Consider the following 12,716-nt stretch of genomic DNA (forward strand, 5'->3'; position numbering starts at 1 on the left):
TAGAATATTAGGTTCATAATGTAATTTTTTTATAATGTAGTAGTTAGTTCCTTTGATCCTCAATAATAGTAATTTATAGCAGATACCAAATTGTCCCACTTTCCCAATAGTGAAATTATCCTCCTAGGAGATTTTGATGTCCACAACACCAGCTGGCTTTCCTCCTCCAGTTGTACAGATATTGCAGGCAGAGATGCTGAAATATTTGCCATCACTAACACCCTTATATAACTTGTTCAGATGCAAACCAGAATAGCAGATGTTTGGGTTATAACCCAAACAACTCCCCAAACACCCTAGATCTCTTCCTCACCAATAACTTCCAAATACACACTGAAAGTAGTGGGCCTCCTAGTTAATTCTGACCATAATCTAGTGCTCATCTCCTCCCCTATGCAAAAACACTTACACAGCCACTCCCATACAAGAGTAGTTTGGCATTATAATAGTGCCAAATGGGACAGCCTCCGCAACTTCTATGCCACATTCCCATGGTTAGACTATTGCTTCCAGCCCAAATATATGCACTGAACTTATCACCAAAGTAATCCTTACCAGCATGGAAACATACATTCCCCACACTACTCTGAACTCTCTTCTCTTCTGTCTAAGACGGGTTGAGTCTTCTCTTGAGCAGGATCTTCCAGTCTTCTCTATTCCTTGCTGTTAGAAAAAGTTCTTTATATGTTCTGCATCCTGAGATGTTCTCTATTAATTTCAGCCAGGTAATTCTTGGTCTTCCAGGTCTTCTTTTTTCAGTTGGAAAAGTATTGATTAGGACGTTAGGAAGTCTGTCTGCATCCATGAGTACAGTGTGGTCAAACTATCTCAGTGGTTGTTTTCTCATTTTTTCTATTATTAAGTATTTTTATACAATAGTTCTTGTCTGACTGTGATGTTTGTTTTCTTGTCTATCCAACTTGTTCTATTTATTTTTCTTAAGCATTTCAAATGCCAGCAGCTTTTTCTCCTCTCTTTTCTTAACTGTCCACACTTCTGCTCCATAGATGACTATTGGTATAATTATTGCTTCATATAATTTGATTTTGGCTTGCTTAGATATCTTGTTTGTTTTCCAGATTTTCTGTAATTTTCCCATGGTGGTCCATCCTATCGCTATTCTGTGTTTGATTATTTTGAGTTCATCTACTGTTTCTGTTAATTTTGATCCAAGGTATATGAAGTGGTCTACTTGTTCTCCGTTTAGGGTGGCTGAGATGGTAGTTCCGTTCCTCCCTATTTTCATCACTTTTGTCTTTTGTACATTTATTGTCATGTCATATGTTTTACAGGTTTCGTTTAGCTTGTTTATCAACTTTTGTAGTTCATTTGGGGTTCTTGCAAAAAGGACAAGATCATCTGCATATTTCATATTATTTATGTTTAAACCATTGACATTGATTCCAGGCTCATTGTCTATTGCCTTCTTTACAACTTTTTCTAGATATATGTTGAATAGGCATGGGGATAATGGGCATCCTTGCATTACTCTTTTTTGGATCTCTATGGGTTCTGTTGTGAGTGTGTCCTTTTTAATTATTGCATTTGTCTTAGAGTAATATTTTATCAGAAACTGTATTATATATTTGTCTATTGCATTTTCTAATAAAATTTTAAGAAGGATTAATTAAATTAAGGGGATATTAGATCCCACATTGTTTTAAAACTGAATAAGAAACTCAAGGATTGGAATCAGAGAGTTTCATGTCGAATATAGTATAAAAAACTATAAAAGTATCGGCGAATACTAGCGTGAGCTGATTGCATTCAGCTCACGCTAGTATTCGCCGATACTTTTATAGTTTTTTATACTATATTCGACATGAAACTCTCTGATTCCAATCCTTGAGTTTCTTATTCAGTTTTAAAACAATGTGGGATCTAATATCCCCTTAATTTAATTAATGTTTATATTGCCGAAATGAAGCCTGTTGGCTCTTTATTTTTAAGAAGGATTTCTCTGTTGATGCTATCGGAAGCTTGTTTAAAGGCCACAAAACAGCAATATAGTTCTTTATGGTCTTCCTAGCTGAGCTCTGCTAGTTGATGCAATGTAAAAATTTGGTTTATTGTTGAATAGTTTCCTCGGAAACCAGCTTGTTCTATGCCAGTCGTTCTTCATAGGTGTTTTTTAATCTATTTTGTATAATTCTTATGAATATTTTATAAGTGTGAGGGAGTAAATTGATTGGTCTGTAATTTCTGCAGTCTCTTTTGTCTCCTTTCTTGTATATTGGGATGATCTTTCCAGTTCTCCAGTCATCTGGGATCTCTCCTGTTTGTAGTATTTTATTGAATAGGGTTGTTAAATATTCTATTGATATACTGGCTCCATATGACCACAGTTCAGTAGGGATAGTATCAATACCTGGTGCTTTATTGTTTTTCATCTGTTTTATTGAGTATCGAACTTCTTCTTGTAAAATTTTTGGGTGGTCATTATTTTCTTCTATTGTTGGCATTATAGTTTTGTTTCCTTGGTGGAAGATAGTCTTAAAATGGTTTGACCAGATTTTTCTTATATCTTCAATATTCCCGCTTTCAGTCATCTTGTTGTTTATCACTGTTACTGCTTTTGATGAGAATTCCTTTATAATTTTTCTTACAGTATCATGGAAGACTTTTAGGTTGTTTTGCTGGTATGCTTCTTGGCATTTCTTAGCTTTTTCTTCTAACCATTTTTCTTTGGCTTTTTTGCATAGGTTATCAACTTTATTTTTTAGTGCTCTGTATTTTTCTCTATTCTCTTCATTGTTTTGTTGGTTTACAAGTATCTTGGCCTCTCTTTTCTCTTCTATTGTAGCTATGATTTCTTGGGTTATCCACTGTTTGTTTATTTTGGGTTTGGAACCTAGAGTGTCTTTTGCAATTGATAACACTGTTTCTTTTCCTTCTTCCCAGTATTTTCCACTGTTCTGGAAGATGGAGGGTTTTAATTTCAAGCACATCTGTTCTAAAAATCGACTTCTGCTTGAGCTATCTTTTAGTTTTGATAGGTTGATGTTTTCTTCTTTTCTGATATTGTTTTTCCTGTTGAATTTAATCTTCACTTTGGCAGTTAATATCTTGTGGTCAGTGTCGAAATCAAAACTTCTTGATGTTTGTACATTATTTAATGATCTTTTCCATTGTTTGTTTATGATGAGATACTCTGAACTGCCATTCCCTAACTAAACCCTGGTTCTCCCAAAGATGTGCCAAGGCTCTACACAAATGAAAAAAAAAAACATACTGTAACTGGCTCAAATCAACAGCTCCCATCCTCCTTTAGAGCTTATACTGAAGCCCGAAATAGATGCAAAAAAAAAAAAAAAAAAAAAACAATCAATGCTTCCAAAACAGAGTTCGAAAGAGCAAAAAGCAGCCTGTCCAAACAGCAGCCAAGCCTTTTGGTCACTCCCTAAAGCAATTGTCCATAACTTCTGCCCAACACTACTCACACCCCTATGATGTACTGTCTTGACAAAGGTAAATGCCTCCCAACCATTCCATATGTCCAATATACAATGCCCCCCCCATATCCTTTTGCCAGGAAGATATCAGAAAAAAAATGGAAAAAATCAACACCCAACTTAAGGCACCCACCTAATAAACGACCGCCAGTATGGATTCCGTTGCTGCTGATCAATGGAAAATCTGCTCACATATGTCACCCATCTCTGGATAAATGCCATGGGGTAGTTTAGTGAATCTAAAGTGGTTGCAATTTATATCTCCAAAGTTTTTGGGTGGGTCTGGCACAAAGGCTTACTAAGCAAACTGCTATCATTTGGTCTGTCTCAGGATTTCTGTAGTTGGATTTCCAGCTTTCTGTCTGGATGCACACTATGTATGTGTGAGCATGTGTGATGGTTCCTTATCCTATCAGCATTCAACTAATGCTGGGGTTCCACAAGGTTCTGTCCTCTCATCAACCCTCTTCCTGCTATATATCAATGATCTACTTCAGTTGACCTCCAACCTAATACACAGTTTTGCAGATGACAGCACACTGCACTCCTCCCTTTCATTTCATAAACCTTACTCTACACAGCTCACTTCAACCCACAGAACATAAACCACCACTGCCCTTAATTCTGACCTCCAAGCCATCCTCTAATGGGGTTCAGATAACCTTGTCAGCTTCAACGCTAATAAAACCCAGTTCGGGCCTATTTCTCATAAAGGAATCCAGTATTCTTTTGCGATTTGAGATTTCTCTTCTTGGAATTACCCTGACATCAAACCTCTCCTGGCATAAACACATCACAACCACAGCATCCTCAACTTCAAAAAAACTAGGATTTCTCTTTCGATCAAGATATTACTTTCACCCCTGAAAAAGCTGTTAACATTATACAAATCACAAATCTGCCCAGCTATTGAATACTGCTCTCACATATGGGGTAGGGACCCTAAAAGCTCCTCAAAATGCTTGACTCAATACAGAGGAAAGCAGTTAGACTTATTAATGCCCCATCTCTTACCAATCCACTCTCCCTACTTTCACACAGTTGTTTGGTTTCTGCAATATATATATTCTACAAATATTTTCATGGGAAAATATCAAAGTTGGTCCTTGTTGGGGATCTAAATAGCAGAGTAGGAAATGACTGCCAGACATACAAAAATATATTGGGAAAATTTGGAAAAAAAGCAATGCTAATAATAATGGCAAATACCTTTTGGATTTCTGCTCAGGATATGGACTGGTTATTACTAACACAATGTTCCAAAATAAAAATGTACACATATTCACATGGAGAGAAGAGGCAAGAAATAAGAAAAGTCTCATTGACTATGTTATTGTTGATAGTGATGTTTTCCCACTGGTGCAGGACACCAGAGTGTACAGAGGATTTGAAATTGGAAGTGATCACCATTTAGTCTTGAGCAGGATAAAATTGAATTTCATATTGAAAAGAATAACATGTAAGAAAGTTTTAAAGAGAATAAAAATTGAGCAGCTCTCAGATGTGAACTGTAGACTAAAATACACAAACATTATTCAAAAAAAAATGAAAGAGTTTTTTGAAAAGCAGCAAACAAACTTGGGAGATTCAGTGGCAAGTCCTAAAGAAAACACTGATTGATTCAGCCAGAGAGGCATGTGGTGAGGTTGTCTGCTGGGAGAGAAAACTCAGAACTCCATGGTGGACACAGGAAGTTAAAGAGACAACGAAGGAAAAGAAGAAAGCTTATCAAAAGTTCCTGGCAAATAAGTCAGCTTGTGCTCTTAGAGAATATAGAGACAAATGTAAGAAAGCTAAACACTGTAAAACTAGCTAAACAAAAGTCATGGGAAGACTTTGGAAAGAACAAAGAAGATAAATATCAAGAAGGTGGCAAGATATTCTGGAGGTTGTTGAAGAAGCTCAGAAATGAAGGAAAGAGTCCTGTAAAAGGAATTAGAGATGATAAAGGTGACATTAAAACAGAAGAAAAAAAGATATCCTTGAAGTATGGAGATCATAAATAACAATTACTTTGAAAAACTGCTAAATGAAACAAGCAATGATGACAGCACAGTGGTAAAAAACACTGACCAGGCATGCAGTCAGGAATACATATCCATACTTGAAGTAGAAAAAGCCATCAAAAGACTGAAATGTGGAAAGGCAGCAGGAGTAGATTATATTCGACCAGAAATGCTCAAATATGGAGGTATAAAAGTTTTACAGTGGCTGCACTGCATAGTTCAGAAGGTCAGGACAGAGGGATGAATTCCAGATGATTGGAGTAGCTCTCATACAACCCATATATAAAAAGGGAAATAAAACTGAATGTGAGAATTACAGAGGCATTTCATTACTGAGTGTTCCTGGTAAGATATATGCAAGTATACTTGAGAAACGGTTGAGGATTGTAAGAGAAGCTTGGTGAAGAACACACTGAATTCGGGCCAAATGAGGCTGTCAGGATCAGATTTTCACTTTACGACAGATAGTTGAGAAATCATGGGAATATAACAAAGATCTGTATTTAAGTTTTGTAGACCTGGAAAAGTCATATGACAAGGTGCCAAGAGGGAAGCTATTTCAAACGCTACAGTTATATAGTGTTAATGGAGGCATTATATCAAGCAATACTTGGTCTTTAAGTTCTAAGTCAGCAGTTAGAATTGAAATACAGGAAGATGGTTTAATGTTAAATCTGGGTCAGACAAGGATGTACATTATCCCATCTCTTATTATCTATATGGATCACATTATGAAAGAAAGTGGTTTAAACCTGATATCAAAATTGGAGTTGTTAATCTCGGCTCTTTGCTTTATGTGGATGATGTTATACTTCTAAATAAATCCACTATGAGATTCCCTGGCTAAATTGAATAACTGTTGTAAAAGATATGGTATGAAGGTCAGCATTAAAAAGACAGAAACATTGAAAATATCAACTGCATTGTGAATGGAGAACTTATAGAACAAGTAAAACATTTCAGATACTTAGGCATGATTTTTAGTGAAGATGGTAAGTTAAATATGGAAATAGACAAAAGAATTAACAAAGCTGGTATGGTAAGAAGTCAAATGAGTAAATTTATACGGAATAAGAGAGAAATTAGCCGAAACACTAAATTAGCTGTATACAAGACAGTGTTTAAACCAATTTTAACTTATGGATCTGAGAGCTGAGTTAGAAGTAAAACACTTGACCAAAGACTAGAGACCTCAGATATGCGAGTCCTGAGAAAGATTAGGGGTGTGAACAGATGGCATCAATGGCAATATCATATTAAAAACGAGGATATTATGAAAGAACTTGATATTGTCCGCATCCAGGAATGCATTAGCAGAGCTAATCTCAAGTGATATGATCACTTAAGCAAAATGGGAGAGGAAAGATTAGCAAAACAAGTGTTCTCTGCCAGGTTGGCAGGAAAAAGACCCAGAGAAAGACCAAGATATAGGTGTAGTGATACAATAAAAAGTGCCTTAGAAGAGAGAAATATAAGACCTGATGATATTGGAGTCTTGACATTCTGACTGATTTTGATGAAAATTGTAGATAGTAAGTTAGCAATGATGTAAATTTTTCATGTAGTGCTATCATATCCTGTACACCCTTTGAGGGTATATATCAGGAATTTGATGAGGATGATTTGCATGGGAAATGCTCATCTGAAATAATATCAATAATTTCCCCACTTAGTACTAAGCTCGTTGGAACACGTTCGGCTACTGCCCAATATCCCTTCACAGTGCAGTTTGAAACAAACAGAACAAGTTTTTTTTCCTTTACATCTGCAATTAATGTATTGTGGAACAGTCTTCCCCCTGTTGTGTTTCCCGAAGCATACAATATACAGTCTTTCAAATCAAATGTAAACGAGTTCCTCCTTTCCCAACCCACTACCCATATATGGTACTAATGTACTATAGGTTGATCAACCAACCTCTTGTGTATGGGTTCAACATAAATTTGCAATTCAGCTAGTTTCAAAGGTCTAATTACATACTAATTTGGATCAGAGGGCGGCTGATGGACAGATATTAATGAGTGGTTTATGGTGGAGCCGAGTCCAGCAGAAGGCAGGTGACTAGCAGTGTACATCAGGGCTCCTCAGTACTTGGTTCTCTGCTGTTTAATTTGTACATTAATGATATTGAAAATAATTTGAAAGGAAATATCCACTTGTTTGCTGATGATGCAAAACTGAGAAGAGCGATAGTCAATTCATTTTTTCGTGTTTTCTCTTCAAAAAATCGATTTTCCTGCTGGAGTGCCACAAGGTTCTGTCTCCTCACCAACCCTCTTCCTGCTATATATCAATGACCTACTTCAGTTGACCTCCAACCCAATACACAGTTTTGCAGATGAACAGCACATTGCACTCCTCCCTTTCATTTCATAAACCTTACTCTACACACAGCTCACTTCAACCCACAGAACATAAACCACCACTGCCCTTAATTCTGACCTCCAAGCCATCCTCTAATTGGGTTCTGATAACGTTGTCAACTTCAACACTAATAAAGCAAGAGCTGCAAAAAAAAAAAAAAAGAAAAAAAAAAAAAGGAGTTGATGATCAGATTGAGGTCTCTTCAGTGGGCCGAAGAGACCTCAATAAAGGTCGAAACTGGTCTGGGGTAGTGACCCTTCCCATAGTGCATAGCATTATACATGTCCGAAAGGAGATGTGCTTTGCATTATGGGATACAAAGGAAAGTGATGAGAACTTAGTCCACCTTTGCCACGAGTTGCTCCAGTCCTGAAGATACTTCAGCTGCAAACTTTGTTTGCTTACACTTGGATAAAGGATTAAACTAAATGCAGGTATCTCTTGCTTAACACGGGATTTGATCAACGCAGTGAAATTAATTGTGACAATCCCTTGATATACGTGGCAAGAGTTTTAATTAACTCGCCTTTAAATTTACCAGGCAGAAACATGCCAGCCTCGAGGAGTGTTTCCTAGCCGAGAGAAAGAAAGAAAGTCACGAGCATGATGATGTCATTTTCATTATGCATTAAGAATGGGTGTATTAAAATCTCCAATTGTTCTGCTGTATTTACAAATTACGTTCTCCGCAATTTTTTTCTTCCAGAAAAGAATTTCATCCAAATTCTCTTAATGATCTGTGTGAGAATGTAAAGTTTCATTTTTTTTTCACCAAATATGACATCATTGCTATGCGCATGGACATGGGCGTCATTGCAATTTTCAAAGCTTATTTTTTTAAAAAGACATTCTCAAAGGCAGTAGAAACAACAACAGGAGGAAATGCGATTAGGCTCCAAGAATTTTGGAAAAATTTTAACATTACACATGCAATTGAAAACATTCATGACTCGTCGGAGCTAGAAGAAGTTTTCAAAATCCTGTGAACGTGTTGAAGAAATCTTTGCAATTGGTGAAGACTTTGGTTTGATAGTGTTGATGCAAAAGATGTTTACGCTCATATGAAGACAACAAACAAATGGAATGCGAAGATGAGGTTCCAAAGGAGATAACAGTCAAAGAACTGGATGGAATATCTCGCAGTTTAGAATCGCTATTATAGTTGCTGATATGGATCCAGATGTTAATCGAAGAATGCTTATTTGCCGAGGTCTAGAGAGAGTCATTTTGCTTGTTATTGTAGCATTTATGCTGATAGGAAAAAAAACTAAAACTGTTCAAACAACTCTTGATAACTTTTTTTGATAAAAAATTGCAGTAACTAATTTAGGTACGAGCATTTATTAAACATCTACTTTGCATTCATTTTTTATCTTTCCTAAAAGAATACAATATAAAACGAATTATTAATACAGTAATCGATCATGGACGAATTGTAATTTTTGTCATTAATTATTATATTTGATTAATGCGAATTTGATATACGCAGTGACATTGAGGGATTAATTAAGCGCATTAATCAAGGGATACCTTATATAATTTAAAGGATAATGATTGTCAATTTAATGTTGTAAAATTTAAGGTTATGCACATCAGGTGAGAAAGGTTACATACTGTGTATTTATCACATCGATGGTACTGGACTGCAGAAAATTTATGAAGCTAGGGACTTAGGGATAATGGTAAACAGATTATTGAAGTTCAGAAGACATATTGCAAAGGTTGGTAAAATAGCTCAAGGGGGATTACTTGGATGTTGAAAAAACACTAAAGTAAAGATTAGGGAAGTTATTATCTGAATCCTCTCTACCACCCTGATCTCCAAGATTTCTTGGAGATCAGGGTGGTAGAGAGGATTCAGAGACAAGTGACCAAGCTAGTGACAGGTCTGTGGAATGCTCCCAATGAAGACAGGTTGAAGTTGTGTGGGTTACGAAGTTTAAGTGATAGGTAGAAAAGAGAGAACATGATAAAAAATTTTAAGGGAGTTTAATAAAACTGATGCAGAGAAAAATTTTCAGTACATGATGAATAGCGAGAAAACTAGGGATCATCCATAGAAGTTTGGAAGAGTGTGGTTAGTAAAGGTGTGCAGAATAGTTTTTTTCATGAATAATGGTGAATGAGTGGAATGGATTGCTAAAATTAGTTGTGAATGCCCTGACAGTGAATGAGTTTAAGGAGAGGATAAGATAGGTTTTGTGTGTATAAAATTTAGTATGAATAACCCACAATGAGTTTCCGGCCTCTATGGAAATACCTTATAATAATAATTTTTTTAAAAAGAGCCCAAAAATTCAGAAATTTTTTTTAAAAAATTAATTTTATGAAATGGTTAACTAACAAGAAAAATTATGCATACTTTCGTATGGCACCCTTGAATTCTATATCATTTTAAAATATCTAATGGAAGTACAACACTTTCCAAAAATCTGTGACATTCCAATCACCAAAATTGATAATACACAGCTTCTACTGTTGAGAAAAATTTATTGAAACAACTGCACTACTTTGATCTGCTGAAATACATATACAATATAAAATAACAATAATAATTAATAACAAGGGCTTAAATCTTGCAATGATAACAATCTATATAATCTAGAACTAGAAAAATCATTAGAGCATTTGTTGGTAATGTTCCAATTAGAATATCTGCATCTAAACACATGCGTACACATATGCCACTACTTTTCTTGTAAGCATCTGCTTCAACACATACATAAAAAAAGACCATTTAAACCATAAATAACTTATTAAATATCCAACACTATACAAAAAATATATAAATAAATAAAAAATATAGAAATCTTACCATTTGTTGAAAAGGATGGCCAGATGTTTCTTCACTTACAAACGCTTTTCGAACTAAAGCACTCACTGAGGCTACTTGTTTGCAAATATCTGTAGTACTATGAACAGAAAATGAATTTTCTGTAACTATTTCTTCAATTCCATTTGATAAATGATTTTCAAATACAGTGGAACCACCAGGAAGACTAGAGTGCATCTCTATATCATGTGTTGCAACTTCACTAGAAAAATGCTCAAAGTTTCCAGAAGGCAGAGCAGGTACATTTGGAAATTCAATATCCTTTTTACGCTTTGAGGCAGCATGTGTTTGTGGTTTGGCAGGAGCTAATTTATTAACAGTTGGTGATGGTAATGGTGAACCACTTGGAATGACATTTTGGTTGTCTTCATTGCACAGTGATGATGGTGATTGTGGGGGCAAACTTTGTAGTTTACTTTTAGTCTGGAAGGGATTAATATTTTCATCTAGCTGAAATTTATATGTAGATTTTGGTGCAGCTATATTATCTTCAGCCATCTTTCTTGTAAGTCTATAAATATAAGATCAACATCCATATAATTTTCAAGCAGAAAAAAAAGACTTAAATGAAGACAATCTTCAGAAAGATAATATCAACTGCACAAAAAAAGGGAAAAAAAACGGGAAAAAAAAAAAGAAAAACACATACACAGAACTAAAATTTAGTGTTCAAAAAGTAAAATATTGCTAGTTCTTCAAGTGTTTTCATGCTTTCATAACTTCAAAAGAAAATTTGGAGAGATTAATCTGTGTAGATGATTGAGTCTTCTAGTAAGAATCTTCTGAGTAAATACATATATCTCATCACATCCTATAAAAAAACAATATAATGATAAATAAAAAAAAAAAATTGTACAACAGCTATGTTGAAGCCTACACCACTTATTTTAAATAATATCTGTCAAAAAATATAAACTTTTTTTATGAAAAAAAATTGATTATGCTTTTTTTAAGACTATTTGTCACGTTTCATAACTTTATCCAAACAATCTGCAAATATTAGTGGCCTTCATTCTGTTGTTTATGATTATGTTGAGGCAGCTAAGGCCAAGAGGCTTGCAAGCATGTGGAAAATAGGAGTAAAAACTAGTTTCCAGGAGGGGAAAACCTGACACTTTCATATAAATATCAAGAGAAAAGGCCTTCAAACATTCTTCCTGAATTCTTTGATTCTAAAGATCTGGCTTAAATTTAGGTCTTTAGAAACAATGATTATCATTCTTCTGATGTACAGATAGAATTTGGGGGCAACAGTTGCCAACAAAAATCATGTTTATTTAGAATATTAATAACATTATGCTTTTTATGTAAGCCACTACTATCAACTTAGAGCTTGGACATTATACTGAAAACAGAGATTATATTAAGTGGAAGAAGGTATGCTGGTAGTGTTATGATCCAGTATTCCAATTCATCTCACAGGAATTAGCTAATGACACTAATAGCCACACAACATGGAATTTAACTGAGTTTTCAAGGTATTATGAATCAACATGGCCCAAATCCAATTGTTATCATAAAACCATAAAAGAACCAATCAGCTTGTGCACAACTTCACACAGAAACTTCTACTTATTTCAGTCCCTCCTTCATAATACTACGTATTATGAGGGAGGGGGCTGAAAAGTTCTGATAAACAACTAGAACAAAAATATTAAAGCAACTGATATAACCCAAAGCAAGAATATATCTTAAAACACTTTAACCCCCATGTTTCATCACATTGTAGCCATGTCAAAGGTTTGATGAAATTCAAAAGATTTTGAAGAAAACTCTTTAAACTCCATGTTTCATCACATTGCAATAATTTGTTCTTTTTCTTTATTAAGAAGACATGAGAGGTTTTGAAGAAATTTGAAGCCACACAGGTGCAGGCCATCATCAAGTTTTTCATGCCACAAGAAAAGTCTGCAACTGAGATTCACCAAACTTTGTGCGAAACTTTAGAGCACTATGCTCCAGTATATCTAACAGTTGCCAGATGGATGGTCAAGTTTAAAACTGGGCATCCTGAGACAGCAGATGCCCCCAGGTCAGGAAGACCTTCCACAGCAATCACAC

General features: G+C 35.2%; 1 protein-coding gene across 2 annotated transcripts in view; it reads right to left on the bottom strand.

Annotated features, from left to right (window-relative positions):
• Positions 1 to 12,716, bottom strand: part of LOC150107309 (transforming acidic coiled-coil-containing protein 3-like) — a 319,360-nt gene that overhangs the window by 278,151 nt on the left and 28,493 nt on the right. The window contains exon 2 of one of the 2 annotated variants that reach the window (XM_090391174.1): positions 10,638 to 11,466. In XM_090391174.1, the coding sequence (XP_090247300.1) occupies positions 10,638 to 11,153 (516 nt within the window). In that variant the 5' untranslated portion in view covers positions 11,154 to 11,466. The remainder of the gene's footprint in view (positions 1 to 10,637; positions 11,467 to 12,716) is intronic. The other variant, XM_090391175.1, reaches the window with a different exon arrangement.

Source organism: Typopeltis vanoorti, chromosome 4, assembly GCF_054136105.1.
Source record: "Typopeltis vanoorti isolate ZY-2024b chromosome 4, IOZ_Tvanoo_1.0, whole genome shotgun sequence".
In the NCBI taxonomy this organism is placed as follows: Eukaryota; Metazoa; Arthropoda; class Arachnida; order Uropygi; family Thelyphonidae; genus Typopeltis; species Typopeltis vanoorti.